The sequence below is a fragment of the Halichoerus grypus genome, chromosome 8 (genome assembly GCF_964656455.1).
Source record: "Halichoerus grypus chromosome 8, mHalGry1.hap1.1, whole genome shotgun sequence".
Taxonomy (NCBI): domain Eukaryota; kingdom Metazoa; phylum Chordata; class Mammalia; order Carnivora; family Phocidae; genus Halichoerus; species Halichoerus grypus.
In genome coordinates, this window is record NC_135719.1 from 123,362,336 (window position 1) to 123,385,698 (window position 23,363).

Here is a 23,363-nt window from a genome sequence, read left to right on the forward strand (position 1 = left end):
AGAAACCATGCTCCTAATGGACTTCCTCCGGATTTCCTGTATTTATTTTATCTTTTCCATTTCCTTCTGTATTAGTCAGCTCAGGTGGCCATAACAAAATACCACAGACTGGGTGACATAAACAACAGACATTTATTTTCTCGCAGTTCTGGAGGTCGGAAGTCTACGATCGAGGTGCCGGCAGGGCTGGTTTCTGGTGGGGCCTCTCCTCCTGGCTAGCATGTTGTGTCCTTACATGGCCTCTCCTCTGTGCACACACACAGAGGAGAGAGCACTCTGGTGTCTCTTCCTCTCTTTACGACCAAAGTCCTATCAAATCTGGGCCCCACCCCATGATCTCACTTAACCTTAATGACCTCCTTAAAGGCCCTATCTTCAAAACAGTCACCCTGTAGAGCTTCAACATGAAATTTGGGAGGGACACAATTCAGTCTGTAACACCTCGCAATTCTGCTTGGGTGCCACCCACCCCCAACGATCCGTGGACATCGTTCCATGTGTGCTGTTATGCGGCAACTGTCTGCAAAGCTCTTTCCATGCCTCTCTGTTCTCTCTCTGTGCTCTCCCTGTCCTCTCTCAAGTCTTCCTGTAGTCATTGATGTTGACTTTGGACTCAAACAGGACTGCTACCTCCCTCATTGCCTGCTGGCCCATTTCATTGTCTATGTGTGTCTCCAGGAGACTCTGATATCTTGTCTGTGCCCTGCAAGGAAGTGCATGTTCTGGGGGAGACGAAGGCTCTCTGGCTAATGCTACAAAGGGCTGCCTCCATGAACTCCCCTTCACATTCCCATCACCTTCTTCTTTCAATTCTACTGCTTTGTTGCCAGGCAATAGAACCCCAGCTTGAACCCAGTTCCGCTGAAAGGAACATGTGCTCACCCGCAGGCTACAAGGAAGAGCTGCAGAGTTGAGCTCGGGGAAGGCCAACAATACCCCTAGGCTCAAGAATAGCTGGAGCTGGGGCGCACCTGGGTGGCTCAGTCGGTTGAGTGAATGACTCTTGATCTCGGCTCAGGTCTTGATCTCAGAGTCGCGAGTTCGAGCCCCATGTTGGGCTCCACACTGGGCGTGGAGCCTACTTAAAAAAAAAAAAAAAAAAGGAGCCAGGGCCCCAAACATTCCCAAGGCTCCTTCTTCACCTCTTGTCCTGTTCCATTTTCCATGTTGGCCTCATCCTCTTTCATCACAGACAGGTGTTAGGAAACAGGACTGCCTCCAGCCCCTGAACTTTGTAACTGCAGTTTCTACACTTGAAGCTAGAGAAAGAGCGTAGCAACCCAGCTTGGGTCAGTAAGGTATCCGTTCCTGGACAGATGAACTGTGGCCGGGAGCAGGGCTTATAAGCACTTGGCAGCCCCTAAAGTAGCCCTGGGTACATGTTGGGGTGAAATTCTCAGGAGATGGGTAAGACTGAGCAAGAACGCAGAGACATCTTCTGGGCTAGTTCACCCATTCTGGAGGGCTTCTCACCACCCAGGATCCCTAGCTGCTTCACTCAGACCCCAAGAGACACAGCACAAGGGTCAACCCAACCCAGTACACTCACTATATTCCTAGATGACATTTCTGTCTCCATCTGTACCTCTTTTCACACCTGAAAAATGGCATTGCACAGCCCAGATGCAGACCCCTGTACAAGATGCCTTGTACTCTCTCTGCGTGAAGCTTAGGTCTTATCCTAGGCAACCAGCCCTTTGTTCCTTTCCTCTGTATCCCACTTTGGAAGTGTTACTTCCTAAGTAAGACACCTCCAGCCCAGGGACAAGGTGGGCAGTGCTTGCTTTCACGCCACCCCTTGTGCTGTCTCTGGCCAGTCTCGTGGTGTTGAGATTAGGGGAGAGGAGATCCTCTTCCATCTCTTCCTGGGGTAGGGTATTCTTTCACCTTCTCTCAGTCCTCTGTCACCCTGATTATGGAGTTAACCTTCTCTGCCCCTCTCTCTGAGAAGGATCAGCCCCACAAAAGCTAGGAGAGGAGTTAAGGCAACAGACTACTAAGAGCCAAAGCCACTCATAGGAACCTCCAAGAGAAGGCACTTGGCTATCTCCTGTCTTTTCCATGAAGTGATGGCAAACAGGACACGGGTGAGCATAGATTCATGAAAACTGAGTTTATTTGCATAGGTTGTAACAATGACAATGCAATAAAACATGTTGCTGCCATTCTCAAAAAGTCCACGCAGGCCAGGTACAAACCTTTTACCTACCACCACACCCTCCGTTAAGTGACTTCATTCTCCACCTTCTGCACAAATGCCTCTCAAATTACACCCGTGGAAGACAGAATAATAGTCCCTCAAAGGTGCCCAGGTCCTAATCCCCAGACTCTGTAAAAGTGTCAGGTTACATGACAAAGGGAGATTACATCTGCCGATGGAATTAAGGTTACTAATCAGTTAACCTAACACAGGGGGATTACCCTGGATTATCCAGGTAGGCCCAGTGTAACCAGGAGAGTCCTTGTTGTAGACAAGGGAGGCAGAAGGGTCCGTGTCAGACTGACGCAGTGTGAGCCAGCCTTGGCCAGGCACTGCTGGGTTTGAAGAGGGAAGGGGGCCAGGAGCCAAGGAACATGGGACACCTCTACCAGGGGGAAAAGGCAAGGAAATGGATTCTCCCCTTGAGCCTCCAGAAGGAACACGGTCCTGCTGACACCTTGATTTTAGCCCCACAATGTCCATTTCAGACTTCTGACGCTTAGAACTATAAGATAATACATTTGTCCCTTTTTAAGCCACCACGTAGGTAGCAGTTTGTTGCATAGCAGCCGTTAGAAATTAATATACCATCCAATCTCTCTCTTCCTCTTAGAATCTCAAGATCTTCCTTTCTAAAATACCTTTAAAACTTTCCAAGTCTCAGGGCATCTGGGTGGCTCAGTTGGCTAAATATCCAACTCTTGATCTTGGCTCAGGTCATGATCTCAGTATCATGAGATCGAGCCCTACTTTGGGCTCTTGGCTCAGTGGGGAGTCTGCTTGAGATTCTCTCTCTCCCTTTCCCTCTGCCCATCCCCCTTCCCTCCCTGTCTTAAAAAAAAAAAAATTCCAAGTCTCTTGCTTGATCAGAAGGTCCTGGAATAACCCTGTCTAATTCTGATGATTCAGTCAGTACATCCCACTTCTACCAATAAAATATTTCATGCAAAATGCACATGCCCATACAATTTTTACTGTTTTCTTTACAAAGCCTCTTACCAACTTTATTTATGTAGCTATACTCTAGCAAAATAGCTGTACCTCTTCCAATACAACAAATTTCCCTGCTGACCAAGGCTGCCCATCACTGGTGCTGGGTAACTGATGAGTGATCATCCTGATTTGAGCTCTGTTGCTTCGGTACAGACTGTCGGGCATTTCTGTAGGAAGTTCTTACCCCTCTCTTCACATGTTCTTCCACGCATATCTAGGGTCCCGTCTGAACCCTGTTCTGAGAAGGCATGACGTGCGGTGAAGCCATGGGAACAACTTTAGTCACAATGAATGCAGGTTACATAGTCCTATCTTGCCCTCTTAACTTCAGTGGTTACAAAATCGCTCCTTGGGCTCTCAACCACTTCTCTTGAACCAACATCACCCATTAATCTCACCACCCCTCTCCACCCTCTGAAGGTATCCCCAAATTTCTCTAAAAGAGACCTGGCTGTGAGCCCATGTTTCACTACAGCTTACATCCTCCTAGCTGCTCCCTGGCCCTGTAAGGTTGCTGCCTTGGGCTGGTCAGCACAACAGCTGTCTTCACTGGCAATGAATAACAGGCCACCAACAGGCAGGCTCCCCCAAGTGCTCAACTACTCAGAATTCTCACCCAGCCTCTCATGAGCCTCCCCTGCCTCCTCCCATCCCAGGCACTCCTGCTGGGCTCCATCCAGGAACCTAGGGGTGGCATGGTTGGTCAGACCTGCCTTCGCCAGATGAGGTGTGGCCATGTGGAAGAGCTCATAGCCTGTCTCACAGAAATCTGAGGAGGGGTAAGGAAGGCAGGGGAGGAAATTTTGTTTTTCCATCCCTATGTATCACTTGTGGGAAATCCATTTCTGGTTGAAAAAAAATCCCCCATAACTTGAAATTAACTAGTTAGAAGACTCTTTCCCCCCCCTACACACACACACCCTTTGCCTTGGGCTCCTCGAGTAGAAGTCTTTGATTGGCGACTGGGGCCACCGGAGGCTGAGGTCATTAGAATGGCCAGGGGCAGATGTTCTGGGAGACAAAGGTGTCACCGCTAAGGAGAGCCCCATGGACTACATCCACCATCTTAAATTCTGAGAATTCCATGGATGCCCAAGTACATCATAATCAGGAAAGCCCCAATACCTCATCATGACTCAGACATATCTCACATGGCTCATTGTCCCTGAAACAGGATTGAGGTTACCAGCTGCTGGTTAGTTTTTGTGCCAGTCTGAATAAAGGAGTCAGGTAGTCAAGTGTGCCCTCTCCAGCCTCATGCCTGGATTCTTTCACGTTCCCTGCAGTGGGTTGAATAGTGGCCCTCAAAAGGGTATGTGCAAGTCCTAATCCGAGGGAACTGTGAATGTGACCTTATCTGGGAAAAGAGTCTTTGCAAATGTAAATTAAGGATCTTGAGATGAAATCATCCTGGATTATTCTGGCAGACCCTAAATCCAGTGACAAGTAAGAGAGAGAAGGGAAGAAGACCCAGATCCAGAGGAGAAGTCATGTGAGGACAGAGGAGGCAGAGATTGGAGTTACACATCCACAAGCCAAGGACTGCCTGGAGCCACCCGAAGCTGGAGGAGGCGAGGAAGGATTCTTCCCCTCAAGTCCCCAGAGGGAGCATAGGCCTGCTGATACCTTGATTTCAGAATTCTAGTTTCCAGAAGTAAGAGAGAGTAGACTTCTATCATTGTAAGCCACCAAGTTAGTGATCATTGGTTACAGCAGCCCTAGGAAACTATTATGTGCCTTAATGTGCAACCAGTTTCTTTCAAAAAGAATAGAATGATCCCAAGTGGCAAAGGGAGGGCTCCCTGTGAAGCTGTCACAACACCCTTCTTGCCACAGTGCTGCCCCAGAGACTTAAGATGCCACAAAGCTCTCAGGGATGAAGGCTCGTCTGGGCACACTGCCTGCCTGGTACCCCAGCAAGGACAACATGCCTCCACTGCACATGGTGACTGCAATCACATATCTTACGTGTATAGAAGATTTGGAAGATTCTTTTGAAATGCTTTTCCATTTTTTCTCAAATGGTCCTGAGTGCTCAACGAGGCCATTATGTAACATGGAGAACTTGACAAAGATCACTTAAATGGCTCACCCAAGAATGAGAACCAAGGTTTTCCAACTTGGACCAATGCTCCTTCTACACCTCCACTAGGCAACAGCCCACGCTTGGGACAGCGAGGAGGCTGTGAGGTGATGGGAAGTCTGCAGTCATGTTTCAAACCGGAAGTATCCTAGGCTCCTTCATTTTGATTGGATGAATAAAACGTGTGCCCTGAGCTCCTCAGAACATCAAAGAATTAGATGTGGTGCTTCTCAAACTTCGCTGTGCATATGAATCACCTGGGGAATCTGGTTAAAATGCAGTTTCTGATTCTTTAGGTCTGGGGTGGGACTTGAGATTCTGCATTTCTTACAAGCTCTCAGGTGATAACTGAGCTGCCTGTTTGTGGACCACAATTTTTGAGTGGCAATGAGATGTAGCTGCTGGCTAATTTCTTCACACTTACAGCAGTAATTAACCATGCTTGCCCTCTAATTCAGTAGTAAGAACTGTGGTTCTGAATTTATCATTTCAGAAGAGATTGATGACACTCAAGTTGGCAGTGCTTAGAGAAAAGTTTTATTGTGGATCGATAACCATAAAAATATTCATACCTTTTGGTCCAGTAATTCCACTTATGGGTGTTAATTCTAAATAAATAACCCCAAAAGATGGAAAAACCTATGTGAACAACGGTGTTCTACTACAGCATTATGTATACTAAAAAAAATTTAAAATCTGTGTCTATTATAAAGGAAATGATTACATTAATTATAATAAATTCACTCAAGACAAAAGCAACATGTAAGTAAAGCAATAAAAATTATATGAATGACACGGGCAACAAATTAATGGATTAACCATTTCAACAAATTTTTCCCAGATTGAGAGTCTATGGAATTAAGGTATAACCATGGGCCCCTGTCTCTGTTGTATTTTTTTAAATTGGGTGGTGAAGACAAGGGTGATGTCCTTACAATTCTTATGCCTTTCTGTATTCCTGAAATATTTCAAAATTTAATTAAAAAAAAAAAAAACCAAGATGGCTGGGGACAGAATGAAGAACATTATAACCTACGTGTTAAGAGTGTCAGTATTATAACAAAGTGAGCCAGATTGCCCCCCAAAAAATTTGTTCTTGGCTCTTGAAGGTACCAGAGACCATGGAGAGCAAGAATAAAGCATGGGGCTAACCAAGAGGAATGGGTAAAGTCTGTCTCTGGATCTTTGGATCCCTAGATACCTGCCCCACTAGAAAACTATCTCTCCCCAGTTTATACCACCATAGAAGATGAGCAGTTTATTCTCCAGAGAAACTGAGTCACGTCAGTTCAGAATTCAGGCACCTCTCATCATAAATGGCCAGGTGAAAACAGCAAATTAATTGAAGATCAACATACTGAACAGTGGGATCTTCCATCCCATCTCTGCCTAGCTCTCAGCCCTCCAGGAGCTAGATGTATATGCCCACAGGCAAGAGCCTAAGAAACTACAACCTGTGGGCCAAGTCTACTCCACTCTACTGTTTTTGCAGATAAAGTTTTATTGGAACCCAGTCACACACATTCATTCATGAATTATTTATGACTGCTTTTTGCTGCAACAGAAGAGCTGAGTAGTTGGAACAGACACCATCTGGCCTGTAAAACCTGAAATATTTACTATGTCTTGCAGAAAACATTTACTTACCTTGCTCTAGAGAAAAATCAATGCCCCCCAAGGAAAGCCCCCAAATCCCTCATTTGGAGCTCTAGCGAAAAGTCTGGTGAAGCCCTGTCCACATACACACTGAGTTCTCCAAGCAGGTTTTAGTATTTTACTCTGATGCACAAGTGGATGTCCAGAGATTTTCCAGACATTCAAGGGAAACCCCAATGTGATGGAGTATGATGCAAACAAAGAGCAAAAGGGACTTGGAGGAACCAAAAACTATTAAAAAAAATAAAATAAAATAAAAATATGGAATTAATATCCTCAGAAATATTAGTATCAGCATCACCTGGGTGGCTCAGTCAGTTCAGTGTCCGACCCTTGATTTCGACTCGGTCATGATCTCAGGGTCATGGGATTGAACCCCGCCTCGGGCTTCATGTTCAACAAGGAGTCTGCTTGAGATTCTCTCTCTCCCTCTCCCTCTGCTCCTCCCCCTCCACTTGCACTCTCTCTCTGTCTCTAAAATAAATAAATAAATCTTTTTTAAAAAAGAAGAAATATTAATATCAGATATCAGAAGATATTTCATCCATACATCAAGAACTAGATCCTATGATAAACAAGAGTGAACTCTGGAAACTTAAGAAAGTGATAGCCCAAATTTAAAAAATAAATATATAAATAACAAGATGGAAAGGACTGTCAAGCAAAAAGACAAAAAGATGAAAAATGGCAGGGCAAATTTAAGAAAATTAGATTACCAATCCAGAATGTTCAATGTTCAACTAGAAAGAATTATAGCAAGAGAAGACCAAGGAAATGAAGGGTATGAAATTAGCAAAGAAATAATACTTACTTCTGGGAAATTTTTTAAATCTCTTGCACCTTATACCCAGCACAGTAAATAAAAACAACCATCAAGGGCCAGGGTGAAATCTCAGAGCACTGCAACAATGAAGAGAAGGCTCTGTCTCTAGAGAGGAAAGACACTAAGCAAAAGAACAAGAATCAAACTGGATCCAGAATCAAACTGGATCAGCAGTAACACTGGATGCCAAAAAGCACAGTAGAGCATCACCCTCAGAACCCTGAAGGAAGATAATTTTTTCCCTGGGGTTCTGTGTCAGCCAAGTATAAAGATAAAATAAAAATATGTTTAGCACTGCAAGGACTTGAAATAGTTAGCCTTTATGCATCCTTTCTTAGGAAACGACTCAAGGAGTATTTCAACACAATCAGGGAGTAAAACCAGTAAACAGAGTGAAGTCCAGAAAAGCAAGGGCTCCACACAGAAGTGAAGGACGTCCCAAGAGGGTGATTTTACATCAGGCATGTAGAGCCAACCATCTAGACTGGAGCGAGAGGACTCAAGACTTTGAAGAGAGGACCTCTGGGAGACGGGGAGACAGAACTGAACAACGATTATGTAATGTGTTTAAGATGTGGAAAAATTATTGCTAGGCATTTTACAGATTTGTTAGAACGCTTGAAGAGGGTAGTATGCTACTTAGTGCAGCAGGAGACGATTTGTATCTAGTTTAATAATGTGGACAATAGTAAATACTGATTTAACAAAAATTATTATATGTCTCTTAGGAGGATCATGGGAGGAGGTGGGGGGTGGGAGATTTGGGGACCGGTGAAGGGAAAGTTAAATCCTCATCTAAAATTGATAATCAAGAACAACTATAAAAACCAAATTTAGAAATATACAGGTAAGTGCTAAAGGAAATAGAAGAGTAGAAAGTATAAGTCTCTGTGAGAAGGGATAGGAGAAAAAAAAAGTCTCTGTTTTTTTTTGCTAAAATTGCTGTTTCTGTGTGTGTGAAATCATTTAGTACTATTTTACTGTTTTAAAAAGATTATGTGGCCATTTAAATTATAACTGAAAAAACTAAGTCGCCCTGTGGAATAATGCTTATAATGCATTACCTCCTTTTGGTCTATCAGGATTTTAGTCTTTGTAATAAGGAAGTCTCCCAGGTAGGAACACTTGGCTGGCAGCCTGGAGGGCTTCTAGTGTCCTTGGTGTGACCCGGATGCCCTGAGATCCGTAGTCTCTGTGAGAGGGTGATACACAGGCAGGTTTGGACCTGTGTATCCGTCAGGCCTGCGCAGCCAGGAAGGGATGCACCAGGGTTCAGGTAAAGAGTAAAGTGGGGAGAAGATATAAAATGCCTACATAACTATGACTGCATAATGCAAAAATGATACATTCGTCATGAGAAGGAAACAGTTGGATTTGTCCCAGAATTGGGAGTAAAGGTGTTTTTTCTCTTTAACTTAGAATTATATAAAGACAGAATGTTTGTGTAAAAGAGAATACAAGTTTTTACAGGAAATCAGTGGCGTTCTTTGCTTCCCTCCTGCAGCTTAATTGCTTACACGGAACAGTATGTGGAATATGATCCTTTGGTCACGCCAGCTGAGCCCTCCAATCCCTGGATCAGCGACGATATCACTTTATGGGACATAGAGATGAGGTAAAAAAAAAAAAAAAAAAAAAAGTTTTAATGTTCGAGAAGGAAAGAAATGTGATGAAAAAAATCATGAGATAGTGAGATTACCTTATTTCCTATTTTAATTTGACTATTTTTATCACTAGAACAGAAACCCCTAAGTTACCTCCTAAGTCCTGCCCACACATGGTTCTGCCTCCCTATAGCTTCGCTTTGTACATGGATCCTCGGTGGCTTCCTCTGACCTCTCTCTGACCCTTGGATATCGTGATAATGGGGACAGTCCTTCACATTTCCTAGTTCTTTTTTTTTTTAAGATTTTATTCATTCATTTTGAGAGAGAAGAGTGAGGGGGGTACAGAGGCAGAGGGAGAGAATCAGACTTCCTGCTGAGCGCAGAGCCTGACAGATGCGGGGCTCGATCCCACGACCCTGAGATCAGGACCCCAGCCGAAACCAAGAGTTGAGCGCTCAATCGACAGCCACCCAGGTGCCCCCCAATTTCCTAGTTCTGATTGCTGGAGGGAAAAAAATCTGTCAGCCAATTTGTTTGTATATAACAGCAGCAGGAACAATAGTAAGAGCGAGCACGGACTCAGCACCTGCCACATGGTGTCTTGCCTGGAGTCCCCACAACAGGTAAACAGTAGTGGCATCATCGAACAGATGAGGAAACTGAGGCACAGAGGAGTTAATGAACTTGCTCGAGGTCACACAGCAAGTGGGTAGCAGAATTAGGGTCAGAACCCAGACAGCAGGCTCCAGAGCTATGGTTTTCATCACTCTGCTATCGGGGAGTGACTGCAAGTAGCTCTTTGCCTGTGAGGGAAGGTAGTGCGTTCATTGACTAGCCCAGGACCCAAAGCCCAGAGGGACTTGGATCAGAGTCACAGTCACCGAGGGAAGCGCACAGACACATCTGGTGTGGTGTGCCTTTCACCCTCTGCCCCTCGGCTAGAAGACTTTATTTCATTTTTCATTTCTTTATCTCTCCCTCATTCGCTTTCACTCTTGCTCTTTTTCTGGTTTCTTATCCGGAAATGAAAAAAACCTTATAAAAAGTAATGAAAGTCTGGGGCGCCTGGGTGGTTCAGTCAGTTAAGCGTCTGCCTTCGGCTCAGGTCATGGTCCCAGAGTCCTGGGATCGAGCCCCACATCGGGCTCCCTGCTCTGCGGGGATCCTGATTCTCCCTCTCCCCTCTCCCCCACTCATTCTCCTGCATGCTCTCTCTCTCAAATAAATAAATTGAATCTTAAAAAAATAAAATAAAAAATCTTTTAAAAAAGTAATGAAAGTCTTTTGTGACTTTTATATTTTGCTTATTATAAAAAGTTCAAACTAGTCAGATGTACATAACAAAGAAAAGTCTCTCTCCCAGCCATCCAATCTCACTTTCCAGAAAGAATCTTTGTTTATAGTCTAATGCCGTGGTTCCCAAACTGAGCCAGGGCACCCTGGACCACTGCAGGGAATTCACAGGGTCACCCCGGGATATTCTGTATCCTTAAGGGAAACACCATGACGTCTGACATGTGTCCGATACTGCATAAAGTACTAGCTTAACATACTTCACCGTTTTCAGCATTTCATATTACATTCTTTTCTTTGCAAATCTGGGTTTTCAGGGCAGTTGCTATGATAAAAGACAAGTACTGTGCAAAAATCAAAATGGAACAGAAAATGAGCGTGTTGGGGTCCAGTTTGATTCCAAAGTTTGAGAAGATGTACAGTGCTCAACAGGCCCACATTGTAGTTATTTAAGAATGAAGTGAACATTGTTTTTTCTTTCAATTTATAGGTACTTTGTAGCTAGTAAGTTTTTAGGACATAGATATTTATTAAGTCCTTTGGACTTGACTATTTAAAAAACAAAGCTGTTACGTGGTTTTTTTGGCCCAGGGCCACCATGAAAAAGTTGCTGGGACACTAAGGGTGCCATGAACTCAAGGAGTTTAGATTCTTATGGATATACAGTATCATATTCTTTTGCATAAATGGATTCATTATATATACATTGTCCCATAATTTTTTAATTAATATATCATGGGAACACATATAAATCCCCCTTATCTTTTTCAATAACTACACAGTGTCCCCTTGCATGAGTGTAGTATAATGTATTTAACCAGTCCCCAGGTCATAAACATTAAGGTTATATCCTTTTTTTTTTTTTTTTGCTAGTATAAACAATGATGCAAAGAACATCCTTATACACAAGTCCAATTATTATTTTAGGATAAACTTCCAGGAGTGGAATTGCTAGGACGGGCATGTTTATTTTGATTTTAGTTCATATGGCCAGATTCCTCTTAAGCAAAATAATATCATTTTTTTCATGCCCACAGCTTAAAAGTGTACATTTCCCCACATTCCTCACCAACTCAAGCATTATCCTCAACCATTGTCAATCTTTGTCGTCTTTGCATGTGTGATAAGTTAAAGTAAAAATCTCATTTTTTTTCCACTTCTTTGTTGAAAGACTTGAAAATCTTTTCTCATGGTTGATATTCATTTTTCTCTTGTGACTTGACTGTTTTGTGTTCTTCACCCACTTTTCTAGTGGTGTATTTTGCTTTGGACATTGGGATAGAAAACAGTTACATTTACTTGGATTATATATTTTATCTTTTCCTGATATTTCTTGTTTTCCTGATCTTGTTCTTCTTGTTTCTTTTCCTCTTCCCTGATTTTTGCTTTATTAATCAAGTTTTGTATTAGCTTTCCTTACTCTAGTTTCTATTCTAATCATATTTACTATTGTTTTAATTTTTAATCAATGGCATCAATTCATGCAAATAATAATAAATTATGTAAAATAAAAAATAGAAATTTCCCTTTGCCTCCTCCAAATCCCATTCTTCTTGATAGGTATATTAACCTGATATATTTTAAACCAACATTTTGGGACTTAATATTTCTCCATCAACATTAAAAGAAAAATAGTTTGTAGATGAGTATCTTCTTTCTAATAGTTCTGACGTGCCCTACATCATCCCTTCTAATCTGATCCAAGAATTTCAATATTTCCTTAACTCAAGGGATTTCTCTCTCTCTCTCTCTTTTTAATCATAATACTCTTTTTTCTGTTTTATCCTCTCTTCTCAGGAAATCCTCTCGTAGAAACTCTGAGCCTCTGGGATGGAGCAGCTGTATCTCTTTATCTTTTTCTCTTTTATAATTCCCATCTCTTAGTCTTTTTATGTTATATTCAAGGATAGAATTCCTTGAATTACTCTTCAGAGCTTCCGGCTTGGTGTTCAGTAATGTCTATTCTGTGACTTTATACTTCATGAGTTTTTCTTTTCCTACTGAGTTTTGGGAGGACCTGTTGACAATCGTACTTTTCATTTCCAAGAATTCTTACTATTTCTTGGACTCCTTTTTCTTAATAGCCTCCTCTGTCTTTTTGATATTTATCCTCTTAAATCCCCCTGAGGGTGTGATACAGGTTTGGTTTGGTTTTGTTTTCATACTTTCCCTCTATTTCTGACATAGTCTGTTTCATTGGGGGTCATTTATCACAGAATCAATCACTGTGACTAATCACCGTTTAGAGCAGATCAGTCCATCTTTTCATATACCCAGCAATTTGAGGGACTATTGGTTTTCATAAGTGAAGCTCTTGGCTGTCAACTCCAGCCATACATTAGAACCACCTGGAGAGTTTTTTTTTTTTTTAAAGATTTTATTTATTTATTTATTTATTTGAGAGAGAGAGAGAGCACATGCGAGGGGGGAGGGTCAGAGGGAGAAGCAGACTCCCTGCTGAGCAGGGAGTCCAATGCGGGACTCGATCCCGGGACTCCAGGATCATGACCTGAGCCGAAGGCAGTCGCCTAACCAACTGAGCCACCCAGGCGCCCCCCACCTGGAGAGTTTATTAAAAAACAAACAACAACAACAAGAACAATGCCCAGTCCCCTCCCTAGGACAATTAAATCAGAATTTTTGGCAGTGGGGCATTGGTTTGTCTGTTTGTCTGTTTGTTTGTTTTTCATCTGTCCAAGTGATTCTAAAGGGCAGCCCTGATCCAGACGGACTGGATTGTAGCTGATGAGGATTCCCTCAGTAACTGGTCGGCGGGGTGGGGTGGGGGGGGGGCAGCAGGGGGGGGTCCGTGGTTTCAAAATACAGGGTACATCAGAATTACCTGGGATGCTCATTAAGAAAACAGATGCCCCAGGGTGGTTCTGGGTGTCTGTATTTCTGGCAAGTGTTCTAGGTGGTTCTGTGGCACAGCAGTTTGAGAAGTCCTTGTGTGGTTCACAGAGTCCCCACCGTCCACCCCAGTGCAGGCTCTCCTCTGAGCCATCCACATGGCTGTAGGGTTTCACCTGAGAATGTTTTGGGGGGCCATAGGTCAGTCAGCAGGGTCCCTCTGGGTCCTGGCCATGTGAGTCAAGAGCAGACTGAAAGACTGGGTCCCCTCTCAGAGCAGGACAGGTGGTAGAGCTCCACAGTCCCTTAAGCCGGGTGCTCTGCTCTGTCTCAGATCCTGACAGGGTTTCTGAAGTTCTTCAGTTTCCTCTCCACGGTGCTCCCAATAAGTCCACTCTGCTCCCTTCTGCTGAGGGGTCTTAGGGAGCCTGATTAGACTGCAGAAACCAATGAAAAGTAGGGAAAAGGCCAGAATGTCTTTAGAAGTTTCTCTGCTTTGCTGAGATGCTTTTCCCCTCTCTATTGGCTGTTCACCCCGAGATTACAGAGGCACTACTCCCTGGTTTTATTACCCATATTAGCAGCTGGCCAGAAAACACCCCCCATTTGCTCAGGAGACCCTCTCTGCCATAGGGAGCCTCTGGTTCATATTTGTTTTTGTTTTTTTTTAATCTGGTCCATATTTCTGAGTTTCTTCCATATGTCCCCATCCAATGCCCACCAACTGCCTCTACTTCCAGTCCTGCTGCTCAGAGCTTGGGGTTTTCCCAGGCTTCTGTTGGGGACCCAGCTAATTTCTTTTCAGATGGCCCCAGAGACATAGGTGGTTCTCAATCAGTTGATACCAGTTCAGTCCATCTGCTTTATACCTTCCCCAAATTCCTCAAAGTTTATCATCTGCTGATAACAAATTTCTTTGCCTCTACATACTACCTATTTGTTTGTTTTCTTTGTAACTTTATTTTACTGAACTCCAGACTCTTGCGTGTTGCCTCTTCCTGGCCTGCTTCCTCAGAACCTCTCCTGGCTGGTGTCCCTTCTCCTTCAAGTCTCACTCAGCATTGGTGACCCTTCCTCAGAAAGGTCTGCTTGATCACTCACTCTCTAGTGGTCACCCCATCCATCCAGCTATTCTTTATCACATCCTCCCCCTGGTTCTCTTTCTAGTTAGGACTTAAAATAGGACTTAAACAGGACTATGCCTGCCACATAGTAGGCATTCAAAAAGTATAGATTGGATGGAGGCTAGATGAAGGAGTGACTATTTCAAATATGTATTGAGAACTTACTATGTGCTGCATTCCAAACAAAAAAGGTCTCTCAAGATGCAAATGTAGCAAGGTGTATAAAACATGCTATCCTATCTCCCAGCCCCGGGATTCCTTCTCATTTGGCAAAGGACATGGATAAGTCACTTAGGCACAAAAATCAGTCTCAGAGGGCAGGGGTGCTGGCAGAGACTCAAACAAGGGGAAGGACTTGTGACATGAGAAAATGAGAACGTACTTTTTGTTTCCGAGAGGGGAGACCTAAGCGCAGTGAGAGGCAAGAGAGAGCAGAGTGACAGCAGAGACCAGGAAGAGCCCCAGTACTGCAGAGTCCAAGGACTTTGCAAAAGCAAGAATGTCAAGTATGTGATTTTTTAAATGTTTGCTGCTGGGTCGTGCAATATGTACCCCCTTCTCAAGACCTTTGAATCTCAGTAAAGCCTTCCACCCCTCAAACACCTGATAGGAAGAAGAATTGGGGTGAAGATGGGTGGAGGTTTGTGGGAGGCTTGTGGCAGAGTGGAGGCAGCAGGTAAGAAAGCAGGACTCCCCTTGGGAACTCATGTTAGTCTGAGATGGGCTTTGATTTCTATGGCTCCAGGCAGACTCATGACGATGTCCAGAGCAGGGGCCTCACACACAATGTCTGAATTCTACAGAGTTCATCATACTGTCTCTGCCATGTGGAGGTTACAGAGGGCCCAGTGGAAGACAGCAGCAGGACTTAATAGGATAACTGGCAAGATGATACGGGATATAGCATAAATAATAGAAAATTGTGTTTTCATCCTTTCTCCTTCTCAGATAAACTATTAGATCTAGAAATCCAAGGATGAGAAATCATCTGTTCAGAGAGCAATATAAGGCTACCCTTTTAAGGATGGGCAAACTACATCTCAAGTCTATCCGATGAAAATTCTGAGAAATAAAGCTTAAAGGAAAGAGTGATAGCCAGGGCTTACCGTGGAGGAAAAATCAGCCAAAAGTTGCCAGGTTGCAGGTGGAGAGAACTGTGTAGTCTAAACACCACCAGGAGAGTGTCTCAGGGAGGTCTCTGGGAAGTATTCCTGGCCATGCCATTAACCAGATAGTGGGTCTAACAAAAACGTGGCACTGCCAGAATTGTGGTTCATAAATTGCTCCCTCCACAATTTGCTCTGATTTGGGTTTCGCTTTCTTTCTCCACTGGACATCAGGTGCATGAGCCGAGAGCCGCAAGGAACCTGGTTTATCCTATTTGGCCGTAGGTATCCACAACCAGCCAGCCTGACCTGCTGAGAGGCAGCAACTATCCCCAGACTGCCTATGCCCAGCAAGTCTGATAGAACTATTAGTCCAGCATATTAGTCAAGCTCCTTCCCTGTGGTGGTCAGTCTCCAAATATGGCCCCATCTGTGCCTTCCCTCTTTGTTCACATGGGCTACTTCTTACATCAGGAGGGGACACTTCCCTACCTTTTCACCTGGGCTGGCTGTGGTACTAATTTGACCAATAGAGTGTGGCAGAACTAACATTCTGAGAACAGGTCATAAAGCAGCTCTATGTCTTCTACCTCAGTCATTTAAAAACATTTGCTCCTGAAATATTCCATCTTGGAACCCACTGACCATGCTTTGAGAATCCCAGGCCATTGATGAGGCCATGTCATCAACAGTCCCAGCTGAGCTCCTGGCAAACAACCAGGATCAATTGCCATGTGAGGAGCCATCTTGGGTGTGCAGCCCAGTTGAGCTTTCCAGTGATCCCACCCCCAGCTTCTGGCTACAACTACTTGAGACCCCACATGAGAACCACCCAGCTGAGTCCAGTCAACCCAGGGGACAGTGACAAAGAATAATAAATCACCATTTTAAGCCAAAGTTTGGGGATGATTTGTTACACAGCAATACATACCTGGACCTCTCCCCATCAGAGTAGGCAGGACCCTCAGGCTGTTCTTGGGGCATCAAATAAAATTGCCATTGTTCCTTTAATAGCCTTGACCCTAAAATGGCATCTTTGGATATTTCCTGTTTAAGGAATTGTCCCTTGTTTCATAATTTTTCTCACGACTCAAAAGTCTTTTCTTTTTTTTTTTTTTTTTTAGATTTTATTTATTTCTTTGACAGAGAGATAGAGAGAACACACAAGTGGGCAGAGCAGCAGGCAGGGGGGGCGGGGAGAAGCAGGCTCTCTGCTGAGCAGGGAGCCCGATGTGGGGCTCGATCCCAGGACCCCGGGATCATGACCTGAGCTGAAGGCAGCCACTTAACTGACTGAGCCACCCAGGCACCCCTCAAAAGTCTTTTCAAGATGAATTATGTCTTTCTCCAAATCTTAGTTTGGGCATCAAATGTGGGAAATGTAGTGGAACACAAGGTCATGGGAAAAAAAGAAAAGGCTTTAGAGACAGACACACCCAGGTACCAATTCCAGACTGCCTTTTGCCAACTGTGTGGCTTTGGGCAATCTGACCTGTCTTGAGCTCTGGACATCTGAATACAAATTTCCACCTTGCTGGCTTATATTGAGATTCAAAGGGACCACTGTAAGGAAAGCCCCTGGCACCATGCCTACCACTCTACTGGCCCTGCAGAAATGAATGTTTTATAGATGGTTGCTTCCTCTGAATCTCTCTTTCTTATTCTCAATGTGGGAGATTTCTACCATGCTCTTAGGTTGGGAGATCAGCTGGAATGAAAGATGGACTCCCTTGGAGAGCCACCTGTCTATGCTCTTGTTGGTTTGGGCTGCCCAGTGGGGTGTAGGAATTTGGTAAGAATCAGTGGACACAGAAGACAAATTAGAGTAGAGAAAAGGCATCCAGCTAGCAATTAGAAAGTCCTGTCAGGATAAGGACATATCACCCCATCACTATACACATTTTCTTATTGATTTCCTCTTAGTGTTGAACACTTGCTGTGTGAAAACGCTAAGGTGAATACAAAGATGCATGAGACATGGTCTCTGCCCTCAAAGAGCTGACAAGATAGCTGGAGAGACAGTGACATACCCTTGGAAGGCTAAACAGTGGTGCAAACTATAAGCAAACATAGTCATATGGAAGCATTTCTATGCAATGGTTGAAAACAAAGGGGCTATGAGTTCCATGAGTTGTTTGTTTCAGTTAGGCCATGGTGAAGTTATTGTACCAGTCACCTGGTGATGGTGCAGGTCCAGGCCACAGCATGACCCTGGCAGAAAGATCCTGCCATTCTCTGGGACTTACATTTGCTGCTATCCTCAACCCCAGGAGGACTTCTCCATACACAACACTTTCCGTCCCCTGGAAAGCTATCAAGTGTGATGGGTGCTGTGGCTTGCATTTGAGAGAATCCAGGATTTGTCTTTCTGTCTTGTTGTAAAAGGCCCAGCCTGGAACTTTGGGAGAGATCTTTCACAGAAGTCCCCAGGTTTGACCTGATGGGCTTGGTCTTCCACGGTGACCCTGCTGGGCTAAGAGGTGCCGAGTTGTGCACAAGATTCTCCCAAGCCCCAAGCACACAATCTCAGAATTAGAAGATCCTGCTGCTGCTGGTTATGCCTTGCAGTGCAAAAATAGAAGGGTTGGGTTTGAATCACTTAAATCCAGAGCTGTGCCTTCCAATACAGTAGCCAGAGCTCCATGGGGCCACCTCAGCGTCAACTTTCATGATTTTTTTTTTTTAAAGATTTTTTGTTTTTTGACAGAGAGAGACACAGCGAGAGAGGGAACACAAGCAGGGGGAGTGGGAGAGGGAGAAGCAGGCTTCCCGCTGAGCAGGGAGCCCGATGCGGGGCTCGATCCCAGGACCCTGGGATCATGACCGGAGCCGAAGGCAGAAGCTTTACGACTGAGCCACCCAGGCGCCCCAACTTTCATGATTTAAAATGAAATAAAATTTAAAAATCAGTTCCTCAGTCACACTAGCCATATTTCAAGTGGTCAAGAGCTACACGGGTCTAGAGGCTTCCATATAGAGGGAACAGATACAGAATACTCGTATCATAGCAGAAAGTTCTATTGGGCAACACTCAGCCGGAGCTCTTTGTTTTTCCAAACCTTTGAACACATACACCCTCTTCCCCCTTCTCACTGAGTGTAATTTTCTAAGATAAATATTGAGAATAGATCAACTCCATGATTTTATGCACTTAATGCCTATTAGAGATAAGAAATATGTGTCAGTTTTTTAAAAAGAGGGAAAGTAAGTATCACCAGACCCATGCTCCTCGAAGTTTAAGGAGCACTTAACTCACCCAGGGATCTCATTGTGCTGTGGATTCTGATTCCTCATGCCTGACGTGGAGCCTAAGAGTCCACCGCTGGTCCCCAGACCACTCCTTGCATATGACGGTTATGGAGTGTGGCTCATGACCTAGGACCCTGTTGCTACTTAAAGGGTCAGGTGAATAAATACACAAGTGAACTGCAAATGGAAAGACAGAGCTGAAGGAACTAGTCTCATCTTCCCACAGCGGAAGAATAAGACCAACCCCCGCTTTGGTCTGAGGAGGTTCACGTGGGTGTGGGACAGCACAGCCGGGCTAAGGGCTGCACTCTGGAGCCGCATTTGTCTGGACTCGTCTTGACTCCATCACTTCCTAGTGTGTCTCTGGGCAAATGATCACTAGCCCTCAGTTTCCCTATGTGTAAAATGGGGCCAATACTAGTACATTTTTTTTTACAGAACAGTTGTGAAGACCCAGTGAGTCAGCAGAGTTAAGATGCTCGGAACAATGGCCAGAGCATCGGAAACGCTGACTAGGTGGTTGTTCAATGGACACGACATTCTGCCTCTAAGCAAGTGATAGGGTTCATCCTGGATGAGCTGATGCATTTCTGACCACTCGTATGTCACTTGGATCTAAATAAGACGAGAAGTGGTAGAGTTGAGAGTTGGGCTATTAACGGACAGGCAGGGTCCAGGGAAGCCAAATAAATGGGGTCGTTGCATTTCCTGTAGACGGCAGCCATTTGGCAGGTCTCCTGGTGACCTTCACCTACACGTGGCCCCTTTGAAATGCCTTCTCTAAAGAGACGTTTTACTGTTGCTGAGGTTGTGCCAAGTCTGCATGTGGAGTTTGTGCAGGTTTTACCAAATCTATCACTTAAATTTGAGACATTGCCCTTCGGCGTGTGGCAGCAAAATAGATTTGAGTTGTTGGAGGGAATAGGACACCGGTTTTTGCCTAGCATTGATCATTTTCTTAAACCTTTTTCTCCCCCAAAAGCAAAGAACCCAGCCAGCAGCGAGTCAAGAGATGGGGCTTCTCTTTCGACGAGGTATTGAAGGACCAGGTGGGGCGGGACCAGTTCCGGAGATTCCTGGAGTCCGAGTTCAGCTCAGAAAACCTCAGGTAACTCTCTCAAAGGTTGCAGCCATGTGCAGAGGGTGTATGAGGAGATGTGCATATTCAACCTCCCATTCCGCCCCCCCCCCCCGGCTTTCTCAATAAAAACGTGATGGTGCAGATTCACATCCCCACTAATCTGGCTAAGGCAGAAGTGGAGAAGGACAAACTTGATGTGCAGCTCGGGCATCCCCATGTGGGCACTTCCCCAGACCAGCATTTTCTGTTCTGTAAGTCCAGATGACATTTGTTCAAGTTGTTGGAAACACGTCTCCCATGATAAGTAAATGATCAAATGGGTCTGATGACACCTTGCATTAACTGAAACCAGGAACCATGGAGCTGCAGAGTGGAAAGGCAGCTCAGAGACTGTCTCCTTCAAAACTTCTCAGTCGGGGGTCCCAAATACTTGACAAGCTAACCAGAGAAAAAGAGGGATCCCTGAGCTCATTTTAGAATTTCAAAAAGCCAAAGGATATACATTTCAATACCTGGAGACATATCTGTAAAAGCTAATTAAAACATGCTTTTCCTTTTGGGGGGATTCTATCAACCCTGTGTTGCTGTGGTCACCTGCTGCCAATGAGAACACATGGCCGTCGCTGTTGGTCTCCAGCTAATCAAGATGAGGGGAAATGTAGTGATGTATTAATAATTACTGTTCGATAGGAGGAAAAAGCAAAACTTTCAAAACATGAGGTCCATTGAGAGAGGGAAGAAAGGGAGAGCATTCAGTGGGAGAGGGTCCGTTGTCATGAAAAGTTGGGAAACTTGTGGTTTATTCAGGGTTCCATTGTATTAGAACGGACACAGAGACCTAATGGGTCTGAGCCCCCTGAATGATCTGAGCAAACCGGTGACTTCTCAGATGTAAAGCTCAGGACTTTTTCTTGGCACCAGGTTCTTTTTTTGCATGCTGGGTTAATTCCCATCTTTCAGTGGTATTTTTTTCAGAAAGGGTGGTTTTATTCATTTTCTAAATGTTTTTTAACTTTAAAAAGTCAGAGCATAGACTGTGGGCAAAGGACTGTCCACTCCGGTGTTAATGTGCAAAGACCATGTAATTTATCTGACAGTAGAGACCATATCAGTCCCATACATCAATCAAGCACTATTTATCACACACCTATGCTGTATCAAGCCCTGCAAGAGTCTGCTGAGGGAGGCAAACAAGTCAAGATGCATGATCTTTGCCTACCATGATCTTGTAGGTCCTTGAGGAAAAAAACACAAGAAACTATTAAATCGTTACATGAATATAAATGAGTATAAACTCTAAGAACTGTTTTGGAAATGTTTTTAAAAGGGAGGGTTGAACGTAAGCCAGAGCAGGCAAATCATAAGCTGGTCTTTGAAGAATACACAGGATACAGATAGGCAAACGAGAAGGAGGGAGAGTATTCTAAGCGAGAAGACCCTATGAGCGAAGGTGTGGCAGTGGGGCTCTCCCACATCACACAGCCTCAGGGGGACGTGTAGATGCCAGTTAACGATATGTATCGATGCCTTTTCAGGCAACCAGGAGCTTACTGTACAACAGATAAGGCTGCATATCTGATGCCAGGTCAGGACACAAGAGTTCTTTCCTGAGGCGGAGCCATTGTTCTGAACACACCTCCCAGCTTTGCTTTGATTCCGAGTCAAGCATCTGTAACAGAAGGCTTGCGGTTCAGACCAGCCTCCGGGGCTGTGCGTGGACGAGGCGGGTCCTAACCAGGAAGCCACGCCCTCTGTGAGCCACGCCCTCTGTGGCCGGCAGGATGCACTCAGGCAGCCCCTCCGCGCGCGGGCTCACCCCAGGACCCACACGGAGCTCGGTCCCCGTGAGCCGCCCGTGGGAGTCTTTCCCATTTCTCCTTCTCATTCTGTCCCCTGCGGGCCCCCCCAAAATAAAGTGGCATAGAGGCCTCCTTTACCTGACTATTTCTCAGCCCATGCGTGGCCTTATGACCCTCTGCCACCGGCACCATTACAGTGACTTTGAAAAACCACCACGGGGCCCCGGTCATTTTGAGGGTCATTTTGAGCGGGAGCATCGCTGGCTCAGCACCTCCGTGCCCAGTCTGGGCGCAGCCGGAGCCACACATCGGTTCAGACTAGCGTAACGAACACGCATTACCTTTAAGGCCAGGGGGGCAGGGAGGAGTATGTCCCTGGCGGGGGTTCAGCACCTCATCCTGCCATTACCTCCTGTGCCTCGGCCAGCTCCTTCATCCTGTGGCGGGGGGCTGCACTTGGGTGAAAGGGTGGGGGAACACCTGTGAGTGGGCCAGTGACTCACCTACACCCCCAGCAGGAATGCATAAATCCACACTTGAAGAGGGACCCCCTCTGATCCATGACAGGAGAGAGGATAAAGAAACTAGAACAGCCGGAGATAAAAAGTACAGCCCAAGAGCTTATAAAATCCTCTCTGGAGGCCCAAGTTCCACTTTTACGATATTCAGCATAATTGGACATGTAGGGGGAAAGTTCGGTTTGACATCACACAACTACTTAGGACTCGTCAGTCATCCATAACCATGTGGTTCCTCCCCTCCCCTTTGCATTCACTCCTCCAGCCACAGAGAGTGGCTTAGCAGCCCCCGTGACCCAGGGCCCAAGGACTCAGCTGAGCAGGGCAGCCATGGGCGCCCTGCCGATGCGCCTCCACCACGTCCCGTGAATGGCGCCCGCTGGAGCTGTAGAAGCGGCATAACCCAGGGATCCTGCCCGTCTGTTGCCTTGGCCGCGCTAGGGATCATCTCTTCTCCCCAGGACAGATCAACAGCCCAGGCAACTGGCATCAGGGGATGGGAGAAAAAAGAGACCAACCAGAACTCAACTGGATCCATTGCAAAGGGCATCTCCATTTCATCTTCCCATACGCCCTCGCATCTCTCTAGCAAAAGGGGTACTTAGATCGTAACCTTTTAGCACAGCCCCAGTTAAGTAGCCAAGTGGTTGAACCTGTACCAGAGCTTCAGCGAGCAGCACAGAGGAGCCCCCAAGACACACAGAAATCACTCTCACAACAGCAGAGCGTCACCCTGGATCCTTTAAGGAAAGATGTCTATGATAATACGACGTAAGTTCAAGTCCCCTTTCATGGTGAGGTCATGGAGGGAGGGGCGTCAGCTTCAGGGCCCGGAGGGGGCGTGGCGAGTGCACGTTGCTGCAGCCGGCACAGCGTGAGAACCTGCGCTCTCTGGGGCACCCTGAGCTGGGGCACCCCGTTCAGACGCACGGGGCCCCTGAGACAGCTGTTTGCTGGGGGCCTGCACAAGGCACGCGGGCT

General features: G+C 45.4%; 1 protein-coding gene across 11 annotated transcripts in view; it reads left to right on the top strand.

Moving 5' to 3' along the window:
* RGS6 (regulator of G protein signaling 6) overlaps positions 1-23,363 on the top strand; it is a 542,298-nt gene that overhangs the window by 474,600 nt on the left and 44,335 nt on the right. For all 11 annotated transcript variants that reach the window (XM_036098106.2, XM_036098455.2, XM_036098029.2 and 8 more), the window contains exons 13-14: positions 9,260-9,370; positions 19,967-20,092. In XM_036098106.2, the coding sequence (XP_035953999.1) occupies positions 9,260-9,370; positions 19,967-20,092 (237 nt within the window). The remainder of the gene's footprint in view (positions 1-9,259; positions 9,371-19,966; positions 20,093-23,363) is intronic.